Below are 27,721 nucleotides of genomic sequence, written 5' to 3' on the forward strand. Positions count from 1 at the left end.
ATAGAGCTTGCTTTATAAATACAGTTATTTCCATTGTTTCTTCATAACTGTAATGTTGCTACTGTTATGAATCATGATGTAAATATCTGAAATGCAGGATGGTCTTAGGCGACCCCTGTGAAAGGGTCATTCGACCGCCAAAGGGGTTGCGACCCACAGGTTGAGAACCGCTGCCTTAGACTGTGGGTCAAAAAGTATTGCCTTTTAGAAATCATCCCGTTCCATAATATTGCTGTATTTGGGGGAGCATGATATATTAAGATACAGGAGTATAGAACTTTTCTTTTTTTAAGGAGGAGGAAAGGGACTAAGCTATGGAATGGGTCTGGAACAAAGCTAATAAACTTGGATTGAATTTATTTGGGTAATTAAAAGTACACTGAATCTAATGAGACCTGGGACTTGGTTTTTCTAAAATGGGTTGCTCACTACTTTCTCGTCTCCTCTACTTCCCACAGGAAACCAGTTTCCTCCAGTGGCAGCACAGGACCTGCCTTGTGTTTTTAAGGCTGGCTACCTTGAAAAACGGAGAAAAGGTAAACTAAGACTCCGATGAAAAATCTGAAAACGGTTTTATCCTTGGATAGAAGATACTTGCAGTGTACATGTGGAGCCAGTGTTCTCGTTAGGTGATTGAGGAGTTTTAAGACTCTAAGAAAAATCTGGATGACATTATCCAAACCAAACAGTACAGCTTTTAGCTTTAAATAATTTTTATAACCAACATTCGCTAGGTTTTTAGTTATCAACCCCAGTTATTCGTAGTGATTCAGGAGCTGTCTCCTGCCTGTCAGAGGAAGGCGCGGGCATGACTGTAATCTCGGGGATGGGATTTCTCACCACCGTCCGACCACCCAGCAGCAGGCTCTCCTGCCTCACCTGGCAAACACTGTGCCTGCCGTGGTCCGGCCCAGCCTGGCCTGTTTTCTACCATTTTCTGTTGCTCATTCAGTGTTCCTCTCCATTGGCTATGATCATGGGGAGTTGACCATATGGTCTCACTCTGTCAACACCAATATATAATGGAAATGAAATACGGAGGAGGTGTGATGATACGGGAAATGAAAAGCAGAAAGCCTCTTCATTCCCATTCTGCTTATCTCTCAGGGACTCCCTTTGGGCCTTTCTATTTATATTCCATTTGCTTTCCTTAGCTTTCTTAGCCAACGTTTAAAGCTGAAAGAGACACTAGAAATAATCTAGTCAGCTCCTCCCCTTCCTTTTCATAACAGATGAGAAAATGAGACCCAGATGAATCCATTATCTGCAGGCTGTGTAGTCAAATGCTGTGTGGAACGTCCCCAGCAGGAAAGTTGGTTAGCGTCCTGTTGTGCCCATAAACGTGGCAGCTCCAGCTCTGCCTCACTCTATTCCTTTCAGCTTTGTTTTTGTCTCTTGAAAAGAAAATACAAATGACTTAGCCCTAGAATTTTAGAGCTAAACAGGAACCTTAGAAATCATACTAACGAACATATCCTTTTACAATAAAGAACTGCCCGGCTGGCGCGGCTCAATGGTTGAGCATTGAACTATGAACCAGGAGGTCAGGGTTCGATTCCCAGACAGGGCGCATGCCCAGGTTGTGGGCTCAGTCCCCAGTAGGGGCCATGCAAGAGGCAGACAATCAGTGGTTCTCTCTCATCATTGATGTTTCTATCTCTCTCTCCCTCTCCCTTCCTCTTGAAATCAATAAAAGAAATACATTTTTAAAAAGAACTGGTGTTATGTTTACGTATGTTATGTGTATTATCTAAACTGTTTCCTTTCCCCCTTTATTGTAGATCACAGCTTTCTGGGATTTGAATGGCAGAAACGGTGGTGTGCTCTCAGTAAAGGAGTGTTCTATTACTATGGAAGTGACAAAGGTAGTATTGGTGTTCAGTTATCTACACTTCTATTGCATGAGGGCTTGGGAGCTTTGGTTCACTCCCCCCCCCCCCCCCCCCACACGCCTTTTTTTCTGATACAGAGTAAACTGAAAACAGATGGAGAAAGAATAACTGAGAACTTTAATAATTATAGTCTGAGACTGATTTATAATTCTTTTTCATTATTTGACAAATTCTCCAAATTCCAGAATGCTCTAAAAGTTAATACAATTATGTTTTATTGAATTAGCAGAGAGAGTAAAATAACTCTCTATGTGGCCTTTCACCTTAGGAAATATTTGTCATCCAAGGTACAGTTGTAGAATCTCTGGAGAAGTTAAGACCATTAGGATTGTGAGAGTTTAGCTATTTAAGTACTTCAGCTATATTAACTTGTCTGTGCGGTAAGGTACTATTATTAGTCCCATTTATTTTACTGTTTGAAAAACTGAGAACAGAGAGGTTAAGTAACTTGTTCATGGTCACAGAGCAGGTAAAAGGCAGATCTGGGCTTTGAACCTAGCCATAATAGTTAGAGTGTGTACTATTAACCATTATTGCCACTATATTAATTTAGAAACAATAAGATATACCTTGTAACTTCATTTGCTAATTAACAAATCTCTTAGTCATAGTTTATATAATTTTAAGTTCATTATTTGAACAAATAAAGTCATAAAATATTGAAATTTAAACAGTATAAGTTTTTATTTTTCCTAGGAAAAGAAGGTCAGAAGTTGAATATTATAGAGTAAGGGTCATACAGAAATAGCTAACATTCATTTCCATAAAGGACACTTAAGGAGAAAAGAGACATAAAAGTTTAATATCACTGAATATAAGCTTTCCCATGGAATTCTTATCAGTGTTGTCACTTGTGTTGTTTGGAAATTTATGTTTTATTTGACATTATTTGCATATTTTAGTTTTTTTCTTTTTATAATACTAGAGGCCTGGTGCACGAAATTCTTGCATGGGTAGTGTCCCTACGCCTGGCTGGCGATCAGGACCCATTGGGGCCTTCAAGCTGCGGGCTGGGGCCTGCCTTCGTTCCATACCGCCCCCTGGTGGTCAGCACACATAATAGCAAGCAATCAAACTCCTGGTCTCCTGGTCAAACTCCCAGTCTCCTGGTGGAACTCCCAAAGTGACACTTTGTATATTAGCCTTTTAAATATATAGATTAGGCAGAAATGATGAGTCTATTTCAAATAAATTTGAAATACATGCATGATTCTAAAGTTGATCTCACCTTTTGACTAATAGAATTAACAAATTAAGAATTAATTTAGTTGGTAGTTTGCATTCTGTCAATAATTTATATGTTCAAATGTAATAATGGCATCAATGGAATATAAACTATAAATAACTATTAACAGGCAGCCTTCTTTCTTCTGCTAAGGCAAGTAGGTGATTTTGTCCAAAAATTTAGAGCCCAAATTTAGTTGATTATCATACGTCATTTATGAGCGTTACTATTATAGAAATACTAGAGGCCCAATGCATAAAATTCGTGCAAGGGGCTTGGCCCTCGAAGCTGCGGCGGCTTGCCTCGGATCTTGCAGCCCCAGCTTTGTCTGGAAGGTCGTCTGGCTGCCCGGCCTAATTAGCATATTACGCATCTATTATTATAGATAATTTTGTACAGCATCATGAATTGAGATCGAGATCTTACTTTTTTTGTAAAGAAATATCCTCGATTTTATAAGACCAGAGGAGGGAGGTTGCAACACCTCATGGTTTGGTTCAGTTAGGCTTCTCATTCCTTTCACAATCAATGAATACTAATGTCTGTTTCCTCCACCCCAGTCCTAACTGGTATATACCAACTGTTAGGGCAGGGATTCACCAGTTTCCCAAAAACCTCAGGAATGTTTATATTTATTTCAAAGGCTAATGTTCATTAAATAAATTCGAGGGCTTTTTTGGGTGGTGGCGGGGATATTAGTTAAATTTCCATATCTAGTCTTATTTGTTGAAACCTTTTGGTAACAACATTCTTTGTAATTTGTGTTTTTAACTACTTTGTGATCCATTTAGCCAGCTGTACCACCACTGCTTTTAAAAAATGACTCTCCCAGCATTCCTTTCTTATGTGGATGCGTAAAGATCTGGTTTATATTTCTTTAAATTCTTCCCTGTTACTATGAAGCCTCCTGTTTCCATGGAGATTTCAAATCTGTTTTGAGTGGTTGTTTTCTCTGTGGCTGCTTCCTCTGGAATTCTTAGCCAGTTCTTTTCCTTTCAGGGACTTGGGGGAGGGAGAGTCTATCTTTAGACAGTTTTAATTGCTTGTTTGTCATGATCCTAATGTCCTTCCTTTGTATCTTTTTCTTTCCAGGAAAATGTATGTGTCATATGAATTTTTTTTCTCTCATGTGAAATTGGGTAACTGATTTGTACAGTCTTGTTTACCGTTGTGTGAACCATTTACCTAAATTCGGGAAAGAACTATGTAGATATATGAGAACTATAATCCTCCAACTAAGTAGGATTTAGATAAATGGATTAGAGAGGCGCAGAAGGAGTTGATACACTCACTAGGTTAAACTGTACTTGGTTACTGCTTGACAGATGCATTGCTCATATTTGCTAACACACTGTGTGCGCCAAAAACCATTTTGACCCATCAAGATAGTAATGGCTTAGAAAGAGTAGTTCCAGTCTCCAGGGTAAAAGAATGCACTTACCTTTATATCCATAAATATTACTGGTATTTATTATTCATGGCCATTTGAGGCCCTTAAGTAATATATATATAGAGAGAGTACATATTTCATCACTTCATAAAATGGCATCCATCCTTTCATCTCCTTCCTCTTCCTTTGATTGTTTGAATCTCATTCATCAAAATTGTTTGATCCTAGATGCCAAGACTGCCATCAAGGTAGTCATTCATTCACTCATTCATTCATTTACTTATTTGATAAACATCTATGAGATACTAGGCACTGGGAATCCTAAGATAATCCTGCCTTATAGGTACTCACAGTTTAAGTGAGAGGAAGCTGTGTGATTTAGACATGGGGGCTGGATGGATAAACTGATCATTTCAACCAGGTGTAGTATGTGATTTAAATAAACTATCTTTGGATCACAAAGGAGGGGTGGCTAACTGCCTAGGGGAGCTAGGGAATACTTTCTAGTGGAGAGGACATTTGGCCTTAAATAATGAGGAGGAGTTTGTCAGGTGATGAAGGGTACAGTGGGCATTCCAGGCAGGGGAACAGCAGAGATTGTGAGCTGCAAAAAGCCTTGGATGAGATCAAAGAGATCAAAGCGGGAATCAAGACAGAGCACAGAGTGAGTGAGGGGAGGGGCACATACAAGAGCGGGCCAGGATCTGATTAAGCCTCGGGCTTTATGACCAGATCCAGTTTTTAGGAAGCAATTGCCATAGTATTGTGGGGTGGGTTGGGATGGATAGAGAACCGTCCACAGGATCATGTCGAAGGAGTTTGAACTAGAGAGGCAAGAGAGGTTGTCCCAGGGCTGCTGAGGGCCGACCTCGCTGGCTCCACGGTCATGCTCTCGCCACAGCGTGGTTGTTATCAGCCCCTTCAGCGCCCTGTAAGTGATGGCTCACGTTTTATTTTGGTTTTCCCTTTTTCTTTTTAGTCTCCCTATGATCTTGAATCCGCATAATGAACCTTACTTATCTCTTCTCACGTTTGAAAGGGGAGTGGTTAGTTTGTAATATTCTCTTTTCTTCCCACTAAAGAGGTTTCGCTGCCCCTACCCTCCACTTTCCAATTAAAGAAACTCTTAGTGCCATCCAGGATGTGGCAGCTGCAAGTAGCCTTGATCCTACCAAATCATCCCAAATGCATATCAAAAGTTATTTATTACACCAGGTGGGTATAACTTTTTTCAGTGTTGTCTCTTTTCTAATGACCAGAAGTCATTAGAAAGTTGGGCTTAATACAGATCATTTAAAATAAAACATTTAGGTTGACAAGGAAATAAAATTTTTATTGAAATTGACCTCTGCTCTCCCTTCTGCCACAACCTCACCATTGATAGGAAAAATAGGATATAACTTTTCAGTTTGGACAAAAATTATAAAGTGTCTTTTGATGTTGAAATAGCATCAAAGTTCTCTGTAAATATTTAAAAATATTGTTAAAGGATAGAGTGTATGTACAATTGGAAGTTCTGTTGTTTTATAATGACAACTTTAATAATAGCCATAAAAGCTTTCCTTTTTTCCCCTGACTTATTTGATAAGAGGCAAATTCCTGGGCCAAGGCACCAGCATGTTATAATTATATGATGAATATGTATAAAATGTGTAAATGAAATCAGATTTTTAAAATTTATAATATAATTTTGTTTGTGTAAAGAAGGATAATACCTTTGTTATTCTTTAAGAGGGGAATAGTTATTTTACTTTTTATCAGAATTATTGCAATTTTATAGGCTTTGAGTCCTTTGATATGCAAATATTAACTTTATAATTTATCGCAATAAATGTGAACTAAAAGGCCTTTATTTCTGCCTTTATATGTAGTTAAGAGACCTTGTAACAAATTAAAATGTACACCTGATGTTCGGTAGGATTTTATCAACATGTAGAGATATTCAGGTACAAATTAAGTCTCATGAAGGGTCTGATGATGACAAATCATGTTGGTTTGCAATAAACAGGACTCAGTTTGAATTAAAATATACCTACTACCATATATAGATTGAAGATACATAGAGATTGAAGGTAGATATATTTTAAATCAAACTGTGCACTGCTATAACTATTATGTAGATATAGATACATGGATGTTGCTGTACCTATCTGTGTATATATAGAGATAGATAGATACAGCAACCAGTAGACTTTCCTTGAACATCTGTGTGTCAGGAGTTATTAATACAAAGCGGCACAATACACCGGCTCAGAGGAATGGGCACAGAGGACCCATAAAACGGTATGATACGTCGAAGCTGGCTCGCCGGGGCAGTAGGTGAGTGAAGGCTCTGAGCCAGGAAGGAGTGGGGTCAAGTGGTTACATGTCAGGAGTTTGGCCTTTCCTGTCTCAGGGACAGTTCAAGTTTGTAAGCACTGAAGGTTGGTAGATGGCATGAGAAGCTCTGATTGGGTGTTGGAAAGATCACATTGACAGCTGTCAGGAGAAGGTGGGACTGAAGGCAGGATGTGTTCCGAAGCTGAGAGTGGCTGAGAGGCACCAGCTCACCTGCGTGAAGGAGCGGCAGGTTATCTGAAACGCGTTAGCCGCTCTCCCTTGCACGGGTAGCAGCCGGACGCTTTATTCTCTCATTATCGTAGGTAGGATACGAAGATGTTCTCTGTGCAATGCTTATCTTAGCAATAGCTATGTGCTGCGATCGTCTAATAGACCATATCACAATTATTACCTGAATTTCAGTTGTAGAGAGAAACAATAGTCAAAAAAGGAGAAACAGGGCTTTGATTTCCCGTTCTACAGAAAGGCCTATAATTTATTTGTTCTCTATTCACAGATGCTTCATACTACTGTGTTATTAATCATGTTTATGCCTGTGTGGCTGTATAAAACAAACCCACTTGATTTTTATTTTAAAAAAATAAAAATGTTTGGGAAATTCCTAAAATTTCCTCTACCAGATTGTATGAGCCAAACCCTCAATTCTAACGAACATGCTTCTCTTTGGGCCCATAAATATCACCTGTTTATGATTCAGAGCCATTTGGGGCCCTTAAGTAAAAACATATAATTTGATATTTCCTCACAGTATAACTCAAAACACCACAAGTATATTGCTGAATTGACATTAGCAGCTGTACTTCTACGAGCTGTATAAATAAGGAACATGTTCCTATGTCTTTAACTGAGGGCCTAGAACAACTTGTTAATCAGTTTGATAAAGTTTTTTGGAAGGGTTTAGTATTAAGGTGTGTATTTTCCTCTTGCCTGCTAATTAAATGAGCATTAATGCTTATGGAAATAGCATGAGTTATTCATTAGGGGGAAAGGTCTCCCATACAAGAAACAGACATCGAAAATTTCTGAATACATTGCATATCTTTCTGTTCCCTAGTCATTTGTCCCAAGGTAACTTTGTTTATGTAGAAAAGGCGATTATTGGGAGGATATCGACTCTCAGACAGAATTGATGAGAAGGCTAAACAACCAGGCTCAGAAAGCAGGCAAGGACTAAGGGAGGGAAGATGGCCAGGACTTCAGCCCATGTGTGGCCCCTGGGAGACACATTGCTGGGACACACGGCTTCCCTGTGATGTAGCTATTGTGCACCTACTCCAGTCGGTGATTGCCACTGCCCTAAGGATGGATTCTTTTTTTAAAAAATATATTTTATTGATTTTTTACAGAGAGGAAGGGAGAGGGATAGAGAGTTAGAAACATCGATGAGAGAGAAACATCGATCAGCCTCCTGCACACTCCCACTGAGAATGTGCCCGCAACCAAGGTACATGCCCTTGACTGGAATCGAACCTGGGACCTTTCAGTCCGCAGGCCGACACTCTATCCACTGAGCCAAACTGGCCAGGCACTAAGGATGGATTCTGAGCTCCCCTCGGATTCTTCTGTTACTTCAGGCATAGGTCCCAGGCTCAAGTATCTGCTTGCCCTATCAGATCAGGAACAATCAACCTCATTCCGGCATCTGTCGGGGGAAGCTGGCTGTGCCCTGACAGTCCCAGGACTAACATGGGAAAGATACCTGGATTACAGGGATCCTCAAATGACGAATGCCCACTACTTATAGGAATGCTAGTTGATTCGGCATGATTTAGTTATGTTTATACTGCATTTAAGATGGTAGGAAAAGAGTTGGTGTTTTAAACATATTTTCTGAAAGCCAATAAAGAAAAGAAAAAGTAAATATATTTGCAAGAAAAAGAGGACCGATTGGATTTTGGTAGGTGGTAGTGGGGTGGAGAGAGAAAACACGGGGACAGTGGATGAAGAATGATGTTTAGTTTTCTGGTTTGGGGGCTCAGTTAATGGAGGTGCCACTTACTGAGAGGGAAGACAGAAAAGAAGGATCACGTGTGTTCTTTCTTAAGGTGCTCTCCACTGTGGGCGCGGTGTATTCATTGTGCCTCCAGGACATTTTACGAGCTAGAGAGCAGATGAAGATTTGGATGTGCAGTTCTGAAGCTGGACTAACATGGGAATTACGAGTCACAAGCATATTGATAAGAATTTAATCTTTGGAATTGGGTGCGGTGCCCAGTGAAAACTGTGAAGTGGGGAAGACAGGGATTTAGAGCATAACCCTCATGGCTATGGGCACAGGAAGAGGAGCCCTTAAAGCAGCTGAGGAAGTTGGACCCAAGTTGCAGAGGAAATGCAAGATAATGTTTATCTTCCCTACTGAGACTTCCTAAGTTACATGTTCTAGAACAATCATTTTCAAGCATTAAATGTCAAAATCACCTGGTGTGCTTGTCAAAAATTTGGTTTCCTGAACCCACCTCCAGAGACTCCTAGAGAGCAGTGCAGAGTGGTAGCCATTTCTGCATTTTTTATGATGATTTTTATTTTTTATTTTAATATATTTTATTGATTTTTTACAGAGAGGAAAGGAGAGGGATAGAGAGTTAGAAACATCGGTCAGCTGCCTCCTGCACACTTCCTACTGGGGATATGCCCACAACCAAGGTACATGCCCTTGACCGGAATGACGCTCTAGCCACTGAGCCAAACCGGTTAATGCCATTTCTGCATTTTTAACAGGCATCCAAGATGATTGTCCAAAGGTGATATGGGAAATGTACCTTGAGAAACGCCTTTCTAGGAGACAGTGGGACAGCAAGGCTTTGGAATCAGACTTACGTTAGGGTCCTGGCTTTTTCCACTTACTGGTTGTGTGGCCATGAGCAAGTTGGTTACTTTCAGGCTTGTTTCCCTGTCAGTGCTGGAGATATAATAAAGACCTCCTCTCTCTTAGAATTATTCCAGGGTGTATAGGAGACATACTCCATTACATTCCTGGCATATAGAAGGAGCTCAGTAAATGTCAGTTGTCTTTTTGACACTTGAAAAACCCAGAACACAGCTCTAAACCTAAAAGCCAGGGAAAAAGGAGAAGGAAATAGCTATCATTAACCTCATGCATTTTGTTTTGTTAGAGATCAGAGCCAACTGCTTTTTACCTTGAGCCTACTGAATTAGAATTGTGTGAAATTAAGTTACTGATTTAATAGATTTCATTATCTAGGTTTCTCCTGGCAGCCTTTAGTTCTATAGACATTAAATTCCAACAGCATGATATAGGCAAGGTTAAAGTGTGAAATAGAAGCTGAGGGAAATTTAATAGAGGGACAAACACCTAAAAAATCTTGAGGGCATCAATGTGTTGTAACAATATAAAAACTAACATTCAAGTTAATACTACTAGATCATCAAGGAAATGTTAAATTACGTTTAAAAGAATTGTTTGAGAAGTTGGGGAATATATATTTCAGAAAAATTTCCATTATAATTACTAACATTTTAGAGCTTGGGCACTTAAAGGAATAACCTTCTGCTATTTGGGAAGTTCACAGAAATGAAATATTTTATTCATCTTTTGAAGTCTGAGTAGATGAACTTATATGACCGTATTTCTCTTGTGATTGGCAGGTTACTATTTTTAACAGTCTGCCTCAAGTCAACAGGTGACCTTGAAACTATCCCTGCACTGGGGAACTAACCTATTTATGAATTATTATGAATTGCCATTGAATGCTAAGGTTTCTCCTTTGTCTCTGTCTCAAAGAGAGGCTGGTGTGAAGGGAGAAGACCAAGGTCTTAACATAGCCATATTTTGCTCATTTCATGTCTTGAGCTTCCTATCTCACACTGGCTAATTGGAAATATGGCTACTTTATGGTTATGGGTTTGCAAAAGCTATTGAGAAAGAGTAATGAATGTCCCTCCATTTTCTTCAATCTTTCAGGTACTATGCTCCTACCCCCACTTGGATGTTTATATGATTATTTATCCTCTAATACTCAGCAACTAGCTGAATAGGTCTAGGTATTAGTTGCTTCTGACTACTTTCATATCTTGTAGTGAAAATTTAATCCATTTGCAGTCTAGTGGATCATTAATGTTTCAGGAGCACTTATGAGAAGGTAGAAAAGGTCTGGTAAGGTGTTACTAGCTTCTGTCTCACTTTACCTATAATGCTACCTCACTTGTTTTAAGTGTTCAGTATAAATTTGTTGAATGAGTGGATGAATGACTTAGTTTTCTTTGAGAATATTAGAAGAACTAACTGTGCTTACCATTTATTATTATTACTAGAGGCCTGGTGCACAAAATTTGTGCACTTGGGCGGGGGTCCTGTTAGCCCGGTCTGCACCCTCTCTCGGGGAGCAGGCCTAAGCCATCAGTCAGACATCCTTAGCCATCAGTCAGACATCCTTAGTGGGAGAGGCTCCCGCCACCACCGCTGCGCTTGCCAGCCATGAGCCTGGCTTCTGGATGAGCAGCGCTCCCCTTGTGGGACTGGGCCAAAACTGGCTCTCTGACATCCCCCCAGGGGTCCCGGATTGCGAGAGGGCACAGGCCAGGCCGAGGGACTCCACTGGTGCACCATCGGGGCCAGGGAGGGACAGGAGAGGTTGGCCAGCCAGGGAGGGACTGTGGGAGGACTCCAAGGCGTGTCCGGCCCTTCTTGCCCAGTCACAATCAGCAGGACCCCAGCAGCAAGCTAACCTACCGGTCAGAGCATCTGCCCCCTGGTGGTCAGTGCATGTCATAGTAAGTGGACGAGCAGCCTTAGCATATCATTAGCATATTATGCTTTGATTGGTTGAACGGCCAACTGGATGACTGGACATTTAGCATATTAAGCTTTTATTATATAGGGTTATTATGATAGTTGTTCCCCAATATTATTGTCCTAGCGAGGTATTTTGCAAAACATGTCCTGGTATTACCATTCCATAAAATGTTCTGTGAAAAAGGGTTCCATGGACAAGTAATTTTGGGAAGTGCTGCATTCTAAATCTTTCTCCTAGAAAGTCAATTAATATGTGAATATATTAAGGACCCAAAGAAGGCCTGCACTAACAAAACCTCTTTAAGTTTATTTAATTCAGAATTTCCCAAACTTACTTGATCATAGAAGACTATTCATATCCCATAAAGCATATTTTAGTAAATGCTGTGTTAATTTTTAGAATATTTCTGAGTTCATTGTAGACAGTTTCCACAAAGCAAACTTCACATTTTTGAATCTGAATTGTTTATTCAATCAACCAAAGAGATGTAAATTATGAATGAAAATGATTAGAATGTCCAGATTTAAGTCAGGAATTGCTAACTCAGATGATTTTTCCATTTGATGTTTTGAACAAGATGTAATCTGGATAACCTTTTAAAAATGTATGTTACTTCAGGCATTAAATTAGTATATTTAAGAAAAGGAGTTGTATATTATTTGGTACATTGAGCTGAGAGAGCCTATCACCCCACAATGTGGAAGCATTTTTATATTTGCCCTGAGCTCAGTAAGAAAGACAGCTGTGCCCTGACTGGTTTGGCTCAGTGGATAGAGCATCGGCCTGCGGACTCAAGGGTCCCAGGTTCGATTCCTGTCAAGGGCATGTACCTTGGCTGCGGGCACATCCCCGGTTGGGGGTGTGCAGGAGGTGGCTGATCGATATTTCTCTCTCATCAATGTTTCTAACTCTCTATCCCTGTCCCTTCCTTTCAGTAAAAAATCAATAAAATATATTTTTTTAAAAAGAAAGACAGCTGTCCTTATTATTTAAACTAGAAAATAATCTAGAAAATAGACCTAGAGCTGCACAGCTTTTCTATGAAAATGGCATAACTGGGTGAAATAGGAAAGCTAATTTTATTAGATCAGCGTATCAAATCCGTTGTTGTATTCCTGCTTTATTTTTCTTTAGTGTCTGACTGAAGCTCAATTCGTGTTTTCTTTTGACACTTCATCATATGAGATTCAAATGTGCTTTCCTAGTTTAATTGTTCACTGACTGGTTAAGAACTACTTTCTTTGGTTTGGTTTTAGTAGCTAATGCTTCTCTGCTTGCTTTACCACTCCTCGCCATCCAAATACTTTGTTATCCCCTCCCATCTTTTAATAATTAATTTTGTTTTGTTCTGCTTTGTTTTTCAAATTTAGAGTTTAATTCATGTGAATTTAGGAATTTTTTAAAAGAAAAGTTGCTTTTTAGAGGCTTTAGAGGGGTGGTGAGGGAAGATGGCGATGAGAAGAGATAGTGGTAAATAAAGGCCAGGAATCTTCATCTAGTCAGGTTCCCTCCTGGCTTACTAAGTCTGAAAGAACCACGGGTTTGTAGAGGAAATTCAAGAGCTCCAGTTCTTGAAATTTTTGTACATAAAAGTGTCTTATTTCCATAGATCCTTCTAAATAAGACCACTATCTTCAGACCTCTTCCTCCGGTTCACTAATATATCCTTTTTAAACCCAACCATCCCAAATACTTATGTGCTTTTAGAATTAAAAGTGATATCCAGAAACATTATTTAAGCATTATGTTACGAAAGCAATATTACCAAAAATGACTCCCAGAATTGATAAAGAAAATCTAAATAAAAGATAATTGGCCATTTGTACTCAACTGTAATAAATGAAATTTTGACTTTCATTTTATCTTCCACAGACAAACAGCAGAAAGGTGAATTTGCAATTGATGGCTACCACGTCAGAATGAATAACACTCTTAGGAAGGATGCAAAGAAAGATTGCTGTTTTGAAATCTCTGCTCCTGATAAACGTGTCTATCAGGTTGGAGTTTTTATGTTGTTTTGAAATTAAGTTGATAAAATGTTCTGATTTCATTTATAAAGACATTAACATTTTGTTGAAACAACTCTCCCTGACATGTTAATAATAAAAAAATATTGGTTTTTATGCATTGAACATTCACTATGGAGGTAATACATTTTAAAAAATTCAGATTAGTTCAAGTGATATCTTCCTGAAAGAGAACAAGTGAATATGTAATTTATCAGTTACCTCACATGTTGCATTTTATGTCTCTTTTAAGAGAACCGTGTGATTTCTTAAAAGAATTACATAGCAGAAAGAGTAAAATTATCAAAAGAAAACTATCAGAGTGTTAATGCAGATGGCATGGCTTAGGGTTGTGGGAGAAAATGAGAGTAAGGGCACGAATCAGCTTTGCAATTCAGGAGCTATCAGCGAGCATCAATATGGAATGTATGTTTAATAAGTTTTAAATATCTGAGATTGCAGTTGAAAGCCAGTTAATTAAGTTGTCAGATAGTGTGTTGGAATCTGACAAGAACATTTTTAAGAAAACTGTACCCAGCAGTCTAAAGAAATTCATGGGTGTCTTCTAATTGTCAAGGGCAAATTTTGTTCATCAGTTCCGTCTTTGACATTGATGGAGAGAAGCAGCTTTTTTTTCCTGCACAGCTGCCAGCTGCTCATCAGAGTTTCAAATCCATCATCCTCTGCTTCAATTACGTAAATTTGTCAAAATTAACTGTACATTATAAGAAGCATCCTTGCAAGAAAAGTAGTACTAGACATGAAAAGAATTACTAATGGTCTTCAAGAAATGATAAGAATGGGACATACTTTCTTTTCTACTGTGGTGATTTTTCTTGTTATTGTTTGTTTTTTTACTAGTTCACAGCAGCTTCTCCCAAAGATGCCGAAGAATGGGTACAGCAGCTGAAATTTGTATTACAAGGTAAGAGCAATCAATTGAACAAGTTATTGCAGCCTTTAAATACTGAATAACTGAAGGATTTGGATTTTTGTATGTCAAAAGCTTATTGAATTTCCGTGAGAATGACCAAGGGACATACATGACTGGTATTAATACAGACCATTGACTGCAGATTTAGAAAAGTATTCTGTAAGTTCCAATTGGCAATTTGAAATTCCCATATTTATGCACAAATCAGTTTTTTAAAATGTTTTAAGTTAAGGATATAGCATATAATGATCTTGTGATTTTGTAAGGCTACATTCATTTAGAAAACAGGGCTTTGAAAATCTCTTTTGCGTTTTTTACAAGTGATGAACAAGTAAGCATTAATGAGTTTAATGGCATTACATATTCAAGATGTTTGCTTCCCGAAACATGTTTTGTAGATATGGGATCTGATATTATTCCTGAGGAGGATGAAGAAGGAGGAGAATTATATGATGATGTTGATCACCCTCTACCAACCAGCAGTTCACTAGCCAGCAGTCAACCAATTGATGATGAAATTTATGAAGAACTTCCAGGTATTTATTGTCTGGTTATTCATTTAGGATTTGAGAACTTTTCTTTATTTTTAATGTCATCAAGTTGACAACTTAAGTAGAAAATGATGAGCTATTAAGAACAAGGGCAAAGAAAATCTTTAAAATTCTATTTTACAAAAAGGGTTCTGCTTGAGGTATTTCAAGTGAGTGGATGTACACTTACGAAAAGTGAACGGAATGTTAAAATGAAGCAGATACAGTCCTAATCTCATGGGACTTTTGGCTCATTAGCATTGTTTATGCTACATAATTTTTTAATTAAAAAATTGACTTGCTTTACAGTTTTTTCCACCAACTCACACATCATTTTTTATTTATACATCTTGGAACTTCCATTAACCAGAAGTTCTGTGCACACCCCATATGTCAACAACTTCTGCCTCATGTATTCCTCCTTGCTCTAATGTATAGCATTGTCTTAGAGCAGCGGTTCTCAACCTGTGGGTCGCGACCCCTTTGGGGGTCGAACGACCCTTTCACAGGGGTCGCCTAAGACTATCAGAAAACTCATATATAATTACATATTGTTTTTGTGATTAATCACTATGCTTTAATTATGTTCAATTTGTAACAATGAAAATACATCCTGCATATCAGATATTTACATTATAATTCATAACAGTAGCAAAATTACAGTTATGAAGTAGCAATGAAAATAATTTTATGGTTGGGGGCCACCACAACATGAGGAACTGTATTAAAGGGTTGCGGCATTAGGTAGGTTGAGAACCACTGTCTTAGAGGAATATTGTTGAACTATAAACAAAGGCCCTTTAAAACTTGGATTTTTCTTATTTCATATTTCTTCGATAAGAATGTTTTCTTATTCTGTGTTTTCAAGCATGCTTTAGTGTTTGTATGCCTTGGTATCTGTTTCATAACAAAATTAATGGCCTATTAGCTTATTTCACTTATAGTTTTAAGGTCAACCTAAAATAGAAAGATAGGCATGTGGAACTTAGGATACTTAGAATATGAAAACATTCAGGGAATTATTGCATTACTCTAGATGAAATGAGCCCCTTTTCTGGTCATTAAAAATCTGCAGAGAATAAAAAGGGTTATAAGCAGTATACTAGTAATCCTTTAACATCGTCTAGAGAGGCTATTTTTCTCTGAATAGAACAATTTAATGACATAGTGTAAACCTTAAAATTGATTTCAAAAATACTTAAAATGTTCCAAATTAATGTACAAATGTCATTTTCATTGATGTCAGTAGAGCATAATAACTAGCACATGGACTTTAGAATCAGAAAGTTTAAATTCTGGCTGTACCATCTAGCCCTGTGACTTTAAAAATCAGTATCTTCACTTATAAAATGGGAAGAATATCATGGGGGGGGGGGGCAGCTAATGTATATAAAGCTTTCAGCACCATGCTTGAATCATAGAAAGTCCACAATAAATTGTACATCACTATTATTTTCATTATTGTATCTGGTAAATTCTTACCAATGCTTATATGAAGTCAAAGAATAATTTTCTGAATAAGTAAGAATTAGTGAGTTTTTAAAATATATTTTTATTGAAGAGAGTCATTGATCGGCTGCCTCCTGCACAGCCCACACTAGGGATGGAGCCTGCAAGACCTGGAATTGAACTGTGACCTCCTGGTTCATAGGTCAATGCTCAACCACTGAGCCATGCTAGTTGGGCAAGAATTAGTGACTTTAATGGTATTATACATTCAAAATATTATAAAAACTACTCAAAATATGTGTCTACATATTGTCTTTCACTACCCCAGAAGAAGACAATTAGTATAAAAGCAAACCTTTGTGGGGAATAGTAATCTGTATGTTTTTGTTAATTTTAATGCGCTGTGTGTTTACAGCTCCTCCTTTCTGATTGTCCTAAGGAAATGACATCTGCCATAGCAGTAGTCATCCTCCAGTAGGGAAGACTGCTCTCTGCTTGCTTTTCTCACACCATGTCATTAATACATTTTAGTTTAAAAATGTTCTTCAGAGCTTGTGAGAATGTATACTGATGTCAAATGGAAGAGTATAATCTCTTTAAATATATTATTGTCATGTACTTTTCACTACTTTAAAACCCTGCAATGAATGAGTCACAGTACAGTTGTTGATTAGCTGTTAATTAAGTTGTGTTTCGTCAACTTGATTATTCTCTCCTCATGCTCCCAAATAAAATATTGGTAAAGAATAAAGATCAAACATTCATAGTCATCTATAATAATAAAAGCATAATATGCTAATTAGACCAGACAGCCAAATGACCTTCCGGACATCATTCCGAACATCCTTCTGGACAAAGCTGCAGTGGCAGGGGCGGAGACAGAGGCGATTTGGGGTGATCAGGCAGGCAGGCAGAGTGGTTAGGGGCAATTAGGCAGACAGGTGAGTGGTTAGGGGTGATCAGGCAGGCAGTCAGGCAGGCAAGCAGTTAGGGGTGATCAAACAGGCAAGTAGAGTGGTTAGGGGTGATCAGACCACAGGCAGGTGAACGGTTAGGAGCCAGAGGTCCCAGATTGCGAGAGGGATGTCCGACTGCCGGTTTAGGCCCGATCCCATAAGGGTCCCTGATTGTGAGAGGGTGAGAGGGTGCAGGCTGGGCTTATGGGTCCCCGATTGTGAGAGGGTGAGAGGGTGCAGGCTGGGCTGAGGGACCTCCCCCTACCCCTGTGCACAAATTTTGTGCACCAGGCCTCTAGTTTTTATAATAAAGGCCCAGTGAAAATCTCCTGGAAGTAGCTTAAAATCTTAAAAATATGAAACATCTTTTATTTTCTCTCACTACAGATGTTCTTCTTTTCCCCTTTTTTTGGCCTGGGGCCATATGATTGTTGGAAAAAACTGGTTACTCTTTAGTCTTATTTCTTGCTGAGGTCCTGGAAGAAACCTAAGCTGCTCTGGGATTCCGTGGCCCCTGCCTGGGATACCAGTTGCTGTACAAAGTGATTGAGCTTGTAGAGCCTGCAACTGTGCCCCCGGGAAGGAAGCTGATGCAGGCGGCTGAGGAATGTGTGGTCTTCTTTCCTCCCCAGTGGAGCCGAGACCCGCTTCAGCGTCTGCACAGTTCAAGTTTGTCAAGTTTCAGCCAGTTGCTACAGAGGGGATTTTTCTTAGTAAAAGCCCTAAAGTTGCCTCTTAGTAGAGCTTTTGTTTGATTAAATATCTAAACCTAGAAAGGTAACTTTTTTTCCTTTAAAAAGAAAAAATCCTGCCTCCAGGATAAAAATTAAGCTAATTGCTTTCACTTGGGTGAAATAGGAATATAATTCTGAGAGGAAGTGAACACAGTAGAAAAGCAGTGAATGTATTTACAAACTGTTGGTGTTTTTCCAGTTCTGTACAAAGAACTGCATTTCTCAGAAATCTGACTGGTTAAGTTCCCAGAATTAATAAATATGACCATTTCAACACAACTTTCTGTCAATTACATATAGTTGAAAACTAATCCCCTTAGTTGAAAGATAAAGCCTATTGTATGTTTGAAGAAAAATCTAAGCATTCAATACATATTACTTTAAATCACAGAGTTCTACTGAGAAAGTACAGCTCTGATTCTAATAAATGTATTTTTAATGTAAAATAAACCTACAGTGTTTAAGTCTCAAGAGTAAGAAGAAGAAAACACTGTTGAAAAAATTGTATTGCAAAATATCCCTTGAAAAATGTTTATAATCTATGGGAATATAAGTAGTTTCATTGTAATTGTTTTTCAGTTAGAATATTCTAACTTTATTACAGCAACTTCTCTTTAATTTCTTGTTCATTAATTTTTAACTAACTTCATAAAAGAATAAGAATAAATTTTTAAGATTTCTTTGCATTTAGGGGATTTTACATATGTACAGAAAATTTGAGAGTGCGAGATTTCTGGGGAAAATTAAAAGTATGTGCCTTTTTCTTCAAATACCCTACTGTTTTGACACCTTTTATGTTTTAGGACCTATGAGCATAGGCCAAGTCAGGTTTGCTTACATTGTGATATTACTCTAGCATGTTTGTGTTTTCAGAGCTAATGTATTGATCAAAGTGCGTTAAACTGTTCCATAACACAGTAATGAGTTCATTTGGCTTAGCACGAATTTCAGAAGTAATTGCTCATTTTCCATTAGAAATGCAGAGGAGCATTTTTATTTGATTTTTGAATCTTGAAAAGAGAAAATAGTATGTGGGAAATTGCCGCAGAAATTAACCCAACTCACTCATCTTTTCTAGTTACCATGTCACTTGCTGGTTAATTTTTTAAATTTTTTTATGGTCAGGAAATTATGCAGAAGCAACAGAAGCAAAAAAGATTTTTCTAGATATAGACTGAATAGAATTAGCCCAGTAATAAGAATGGAAACCACTCATTAGTCTATTAATCTGTAGCTTTCAGGGGAATTGCATTTGATATCCTCTGGCAAGTAGACTAAAGGGGAGGGCACAACATAAAGCAGGAAGACAAATTTCCAGTTCCATTAACCTGTTTTTTAAAAGTGTTAATTCATTCCTTTTTAAAAATTTTAATGACAGATTGAATAATCTGAGCCAGAAAAGGATGTTTTTCTCCTTTGATCATTCAATTTCATTTTAAATTTATTCAGTCCTACTATCTGTATTGAAAATGGAATATGAAGCAAAAGGCAGCTGTTAATTTTTTTTTTTGCAGTGAAACTCTTATGTATACATAAAAAAGAACACTTTGGGTATTTAAATTTGGAGTACTCTCCAGCAAGTGGACACAAATGCTAACATCATCAATAAGTGCTTAAAACCCCTAAAATACCTTTCAGCTCTATTTTCTTGCGGAAAGATGGTCAGTCATATTACCAAGTTAATATATGCCTCTGGCATTAACACCATTATAAGTGATGGTAAGTTCTGGTTTCACCAAAGAATTTTTTTCATTCCTTCTTTAGAATTCAATGGAAAGATACCAGTTGACTTTCATGGAACCACCTATAGTCATCATTTTAATATGTTAATTCCGGCAGTCTGCTGCCCTTCTCTTTTCTAAACTATGGGACTGAATGATAAAGTTATAATATATGTTGTGATTAATTTTCTCCCAAGTAATTAACTAGATGAGAGTCCGTTTTTTTGGATGGGTTTAACTCTGAACTCTGCTGAGAGGGTTATCTGAAGTTATAGAATATAAAGAAAACATTCATAAATTAGGGTCACTGCACACATCTAATTGTTTATATTTTTATCTTTGTTGAGTATAATGTGGTTTTAGTGTTATTATAGGGTTGCTGATTTTATCTAATTTATCTAGATAAGAGGATGTACTTTTCAGTACACATAGAATGCTCATGGAAACTGATGTAAGTTCACAATTGAAATCTCAACACATTTTAATGAATCTGTATCATACAGACTATGTTCCTTAACTACAATGAAATTTAATTAGAAACCAACACTGAAAAGATAGTTAGAATTAACCACGTCCCCACCCCTCCCCCATGTTTGGAGGCTGAAAAATAATCTTCTAAAAGCTCTTGAGTTTAAAGAGGAAATCACAGTGGAAATTACAATGTATGTAGTTCTGAGAGACAATGAAAACAGTACAGATAAAAACTGGTGGCCCAGTGCTTTACCCAGAGTTCCAGGGAAATGGGGATGAATAAGACATATGAGAGAATTAATCCTTAAAGAACTGGAGATGAGGGAACAACCAGAAAAAAAGACTATAAAATAAGTGTGTGTGAAATGATTAAAGAGAACAAAAGAAGGACTAGAAACATCAACAAGAGAAAAGACTCTATGAAAAAAGATCAGATTTTTCTTTTTAAAGAACCAATTTGAATCACTAAGACATTATTGAATGTTTGGATTATTTAGCCACCAAATTCTAAATTTTGGGACTCACATATTTATGTTTACATTGCCTAGGGCCGTGGTCGGCAAACTGCGGCTCCTTGAGTGTGGCTCTTCCACAAAATACCACGTACAGTGAGATTGAAACTTCGTGGCCACACTCAAGGGGCCAAAGAGCCGCATGTGGCTCATGAGCCGCAGTTTGCCAACCACTGACTTAGACCATTTTTAATTGAACACTGAAGATACAGAATCCCTTATCACTGACTTCTTGCTTTTTTAAAGCACAATTTTAGCTTTATATGGTTCAATATTTAAGCTTTTGTACTGTTGATATTTGGCTTTGTTGACTACTGCGTTTGCCGACCACTGGCCTAGGGTACCCATTAGAATCATATTAAAAATTCTGAACCAAAAGGTAAGCAAATGTCTACCACTCTCATCAGACCAAAATGCTAACATTTATAAAGCAAGAAGAACAATTACACTAACAGGGCTGGCTATTAAGATTTTTCTGTGAACCTTAGATGAAGAATCCTAAAATGGTGCCAGAGGTCAGTTATGCACACTGTAGGTTTTGTATCTGTACCTAACTGAGTCCTTTATCTGTGCGCCCCAGAAATCTCAACAATTAGCTTAAGGCATTGCTTCCAATCACCTCTGTATCAGGCTTTGTAACTGGAGTCTTCATTCCGCAGATATGATTTGCATCCCATGTAGAATAAGCAGATCACAGCCTGCTTTGGTTTTCAGTTCCTTCGTGCTTTCAGAAGACAGAATATGACCAAGTTTATAGTGGCTTCACAAAAATGTATTTTTTTTTTTAGCTTCCAGAACACAAATGTATTTTTTTTTAGCTTCCAGAACACACACACACACACACACACACACACACACACACACACCCTCCACGAACACACTCAGACTGCAGCAGGAGAGCAGCAGGCTCCACTACTTTTGCAGATAGGTCTGCTGGGAATATCAGCTTCCTAAGAGAACTCAGCTGCTTACTTTAAAGCCATGATTAATAAGAATGGACAAGTTCAACAAAATGTCAGTGATAAATATAACGCTCTTCATATCTGGCCTCAGCAAGTGCTGCAGTGGAGTAAGTACAAAGCCTTCAGTAAAGGGTGGGGGAAACCAGTCTAACTTAATTACACTTAAGTGAAATTTTACCTGATTTTGTTTCAGATAAGACCTTTTTCTGTAGATTTGCTCCTCCTTATTAGAACCTCATTAGAACTCTTACAAATAACTCCGTCAGGCATGCGGCCCATCGGCTGCGAGTTTGACATGCTTGTTCCTGATTACAGGAGGTGAGGGGGGCAGAGCATTTTTCTAGGAGGTGAATAAGGAGACTGGGATGCAGAGCTGCATTTGTGGGCTCTTTGGAACCAGATCCCACATCTCCTGCCCCCGTGTCTGGGCCTCTTTTCCTAATCCTACAACTCAATTCTGTTTCTCATTAGCATTAAATTCGTGGGAGTGCCTAGTTCGGTCCCTGTCTTCATGGTGTCTCTTCACCTGCTCACTCCTCACCCCTGGCACTTCCGTTTTCCATCCTTATCCCTTGACTCAGCGGTTCTCAACCTGTGGGTCGCGACCCCTTTGGCGGTCGAACGACCCTTTCACAGGGGTCGCTTAAGACCATCCTGCATATCAGATATTTACATTACGATTCATAACAGTAGCAACATTACAGTTATGAAGTAGCAATGAAAATAATTTTATGGCTGGAGGTCACCACAACATGAGGAACTGTATTTAAAGGGCCAGAAGGTTGAGAACCACTGGGTTAACTGAAACAGCTTCCTCGAAGTTACCAGTCTCCCAGTCAGTGGTCTCTGTCCTCAAAATCATCTCTGGATGTTTTATTTTCCTGGCCACCCCTTTCTTTTTGAAACTGTCTCCCCCTTTGGCCTTTCCCATTTTGTTTTCTTGTTACAGTTAATATTTATAAATAAAGACCTTGGCACTGTTTTTATTTATTTTAAAATTTATTTATTTCAGTTGCCTCCCATTCACACCCCAACCAGGGATAGAAGAGAGGGAAGGAGGGAGGGAGGGAGGGAGAGAGAGAGAGAGAGACAGACAGACAGACATCAATCAGTTGCTTCCCATACTCATCTCAAGCAGGGATCAATCCCTCAACCTGCGTATGCGTCCTGACTGAGAATTGGACTCACAATAATTCGGTGTATGGGATGAGGCTCCAACCAACAGAGCCACCTGGCCCGGGCCCGTGGCGCTGTTTTAGATTTCCTCTTCTTCTGATGCTTGCTGATTGTTTCAGACGGTTTTTCCTATTTATCCGTTATTTCTATAATAGTGAAGCTTTTTGTTTCTACTCTGTCTTTTCTTCTCATCATTAGTTCTTATTAGGCATTTAATTAATTGCTTCAACAATGCTTATTGAAGGTTTAGGCAGGAAAAAGGCAGACTTGGTGGTCTCTATTAAGATAATGACAGATTATCTTATCTAAGTGCTACAAAGGTAAGAGGATGGCCTGAAAGGAGGAACTATGTTATATTTCATGGTCAAGGATGAGGTGACATGTAAACTGGAACCACTGAGATAAAACTAGCAAATGCAACAAACCAAATGAAGTACCTTCTAGGCCAGTGATGGCGAAACTTTTGAGCTCAGCGTGTCAGCGTTTTGAAAAACCCTAACTTAACTCTGGTGCCGTGTCACGTATAGAAATTTTTTGATATTTGCAACCATAGTAAAACAAAGATCTGTATTTTTAATATTTATTTTATATATTTAAATGCCATTTAACAAAGAAAAATCAACCAAAAAAAATGGGTTCATAGGTTCGCCATCACCGTTCTAGGCACAGGGGGACACCCAGTATTGCAAAGGCCCCAAGGCTGGAGGATGCTGAGGGTCTCGGAATCAGAAGGCGAACCACAGGGAGCCACGCAGGGAGAGGTCAGAGTGAGACTGGAGAGCTGGGTAAAAGCCAGGCCAAGCAGGACCTCTGTGGGACAGAATTGATCTTTAGCACAGTCTTGTGAGCATAAATGACAGTCGGAAGATGTGCGCTGAATTACTAAAGTGAGACTGGCATCTATAATTACGTGGGGCTGCCCATGGACATCCAGTGCCGCTTCATGGTCCCAGGTGATGACAAAATTGGACTTGGAGTGCTCTTTCTCTCCTTTCTCTCTCTCTGGGCAGCTTTATACCTTCAATATGGCTTCGTGTGCATGCATGTGGTTAGAGCAACGTAACAAAGTAAAACATCTTCACTGAATAGCCAGTTCAACCAAAGATTTTAAAAGATGATATAATGGTAATTATAACAATCACGGTTAACACTCAGTGCCAGGTAGGTGCTTTCCTAAGTATTATCTCATTTAATACGCACATATATTTTATGGCTTAGGTACTGTTACTTTCTCTATTTTACAAGTGAGGAAACTAAGGCACACGAGGATTCAGTAACTTGTTTAGGGTCCCAAGCTAGGAAGTGGTGGAGTTAGGGTTTGAACGCAGGCATTCTGACTCTAGAGTTCTAAGTTTAGCCAGTAGCTGCCTCTTCAACAGAAATGTGGTAAGGATCACTTTTGTCCTTAGCTATCTAGTAAGTGTTTACTGGCACACGTGTACAGAAAACACGGGAAGAATAATACATCAGCATTTTCATATCGGGCCTCTCCTCTGAGCTTTGGCTTCACATTTCAAGTGACCTTTGGCTCTCATGTCACACTAGTACCTGAGATCAAATGTATCCTCCTCCTTACTAACTCTGCTCTTCCTCCTTTCTTTACTGTTTCTATTAGCAGCATTAATCATCACTCATGTTTAAAAAAGTAAAACAAGGGAGGCTGGGTGGGAAGAGATCAACCAATGAACTTGTATGCATATATGCATAACCTGTGGACAGAGACAATGGGTGGTGAGGGCCTGGGTGGGGGGAATGGAAGGGAGTGGGCCGGAAGAGGTTAATAGGGGTAGCGGGGAAGGAGGACCTATGTAACAAAGATTTTCAAAGATAAAAATAAAAAAGTTAAAAAAAAACCTCAAAACAATCCTTGATTCCCACCCCTAGTCCAGTCAGTTGCCTACTGCTGCTGATTCTGCCTCTAATGCACCATCTATGCTACCTTCTGTAGCACCATTAATTTGAAAAGGTATCACAACAATAATGGGACATTTTTATGTTATCTACTGTTCTGTAAATCTTGTATTAATAATTTGCCTTTCATGTGATTATTCAGCAAACAAGCAAATGGATGGGTCTTTACAGCGTATCCTTATCTTATGTACAGGGACCAAACCTTGTGTGTCTTGGCATCCCCTAGAGAATTTAGACGAGTGCCTTCCTCATGAGAAGTTAATAAGTAATACCTAAGTTATGTAGTCTGTAGTTAGAGAGGTCTGTCAGTTAAGTTAGGAGAAATTCTTTATGATGATTCTTTTCCAAATAGCACCAATTACTGCAGAATCCCAAAAGAACGGGATACTGCCCCACCAGCATGGCTCAGTGGTTGAGCATTGACCTATGAACCAGGGGGTCACAGTTTGATTCCCAGTCAGGGCACATGCCAAGGTTATGGGCTTCATCCCCAGTTTGGGATGTGCAGGAGGCAGCTGATCAATGATTCTCTCTCATCATTGATGTTTCTATCTCTCTCTTCTTCTCCCTTCCTCTCTGAAATCAATAAAAATATATTTTAAAAAGTAAATAAAGAAAAGAATGAGGTACTAAACAGTATACTATCAGTGGTACATTGAAGTATGGCTGGTTTCCCAAAACCTTGTTAAAATCTAACATTACTCTTCCAGTCAGCATAGTCTCAAATAAATAAACATATGAAATGAAATACATTGAGTGATGAATAGCTCTAATACCATCCATCTTTTGTACCATTAAGGATAGATCATCTGTGAACAGCAGGCTGACTGGAGTACTAGTTCCCTATGGTAGGTTAGTCATCTCAAGCAGGAAGTGGAGAAGGAAACGGCATTCTCCTATACTCCCACTCATTTATAAAAGAATACAGGTAATGTAGGTCTAAAGAGCACAGGATCATAACTATGATTTTTAAAAGCTGACATGTGCAAGGACAAAAACCAGAGCACCTAATCCTATATAATAAAAGGCTAATACGCAAATCGACCGAACAGCGGAACAACCGGTCGCTTGACATGCACTGACCACCAGGGGGCAGACACTCAATGCAGGAGCTGCCCCCTGGTGGTCAGTGCGCTCAGCCAGAGCCGGGCTTACGGCTGGTGAGTGTAGCGAGCGAGGCGGCAGTGGTGGGAGCCTCTCCCATCTCCGTGGCAGAGCTAAGGATGGACTGCCAGCTTAGAGCAGGCCTAAGCAGTCAGTTGGACATCTCTTGAAGGCCCCTGGACTGCGAGAGGGTACAGGCAGTCTCCCCTCAACCCCAAGTGCATGAATCTTGTGCACTGGGCCTCTAGTGTCACTATACTAATACAAGGGTAATATGCTAATTAGATCGAACGTCCTTCCAGACAAAGCCATGGCGGTGGAGCCAAGGCAGAGGCAGTTAGGGGTGATCAGGCTGGCAGGGGAGGACAGTTAGGGGGATCAGGCCAGCAGGCAGGCAAGCAAGCTGTAAGGAGCCAGTGGTCCCAGATTGGAAGAGGGATGTCCAAGGGGTCCCGGATTGGAGAGGGTGCAGGCTGGGCTGAGGAACACACCGCCTCCCCATGCATGAATTTCATGCACTGGGCCTCTAGTAAGAAAATAATGAGCTTTATGTTTAAAAATAAACTCAGATATGGAAGGTTGCATAAGCAGCTTTAAGAGTAGCAAAACAAAGTTTAAGAATTAATGATTAGATTGATACGGGGTGAGGGGATGTTAAAAATTACCCTTCAAGCCACTACTTTGATTCAGTGGGCATGGAGCAGTCACTGGAGGGTCTAGCAAACAGGACGGTTGTGGTCAGTATTCATTTTGCTCACTCCTAGTGCCAGTCATGGCTTACATTAAGCCCTTTATTTCCCTTCTCCACTCCACACCACACCCTTTCCTTCACTAGGCAGGCTCCTTTTCTCAGCACTCTGTTTACATGTCCTCTCCTGATTTCACATCCCTCATCTCACTTCCCTGGTCAGCCCATGTTTCCTTTCAGAAATTACCTTACATCTCAGTTCTTCCTGGAAACGTCGCTTGATTATGTGGGTCAAAGGCCATTTACACCCATAATAAAATATATCTCCCTATATTGCTTAAGGCATAACTATAAGAGACAGTAATCTCAAAGTATGTAAATATACATGTGTAGACACTTTAAAATATGTGAGTTTTGAGCCTGGTTGCTTATTAATATTTCCTAAGAGTCCAGCATTAATTGGGAGGTATTCTGAAGAGATCATTTAATGTTCTAATAAATGCACTGAAGGAAATGAAATGAGAAAAGAAAAAAGAAAAGCCCCACATGATGTAAGTAATTCAATGCTTCATTATTCATACAAGTTATTATCAATTACTCATGTTAGGCACTGTGCTAGGCACTGGGGAATCCAGTGTTGACCAATAAAACTCAGAGTTTGTTAAATAGAAGTACAAAATATAACAAATACTTAATAAGAAATAGTTTTGGAAAAGTTGACAGAGACTGATGAGAAACAAAGATCAAAGCCAAGTCTATGCCAGCTGATGAAATATCTGAAAAGACCTATTCATTCCAATGCTACTCATATCCCACGAGCAAAATGTGGCGCAGAACAGCACCTAAAGTACATCCTGAAGATGAAAGTAAAAATGATTAAGATTGGGGAGTTCAGTAAGTGAAGCCCCTTAAAAAAGTGTTTGTATCTACCAAACTAGAGGCTATATGATAGCATATTCATGTCAT

At 39.0% G+C, this 27,721-nt stretch overlaps 1 protein-coding gene across 1 annotated transcript in view; it reads left to right on the plus strand.

Annotated features, from left to right (window-relative positions):
* SKAP2 (src kinase associated phosphoprotein 2) overlaps positions 1-27,721 on the plus strand; it is a 148,163-nt gene that overhangs the window by 81,532 nt on the left and 38,910 nt on the right. The window contains exons 5-9 of the mRNA XM_006778984.2: positions 459-536; positions 1,782-1,865; positions 13,474-13,598; positions 14,469-14,532; positions 14,940-15,077. Coding sequence (XP_006779047.1) covers positions 459-536; positions 1,782-1,865; positions 13,474-13,598; positions 14,469-14,532; positions 14,940-15,077 — 489 coding nt within the window. The remainder of the gene's footprint in view (positions 1-458; positions 537-1,781; positions 1,866-13,473; positions 13,599-14,468; positions 14,533-14,939; positions 15,078-27,721) is intronic.

Source organism: Myotis davidii, unplaced genomic scaffold (assembly GCF_000327345.1).
Source record: "Myotis davidii unplaced genomic scaffold, ASM32734v1 scaffold168, whole genome shotgun sequence".
Taxonomy (NCBI): Eukaryota; Metazoa; Chordata; class Mammalia; order Chiroptera; family Vespertilionidae; genus Myotis; species Myotis davidii.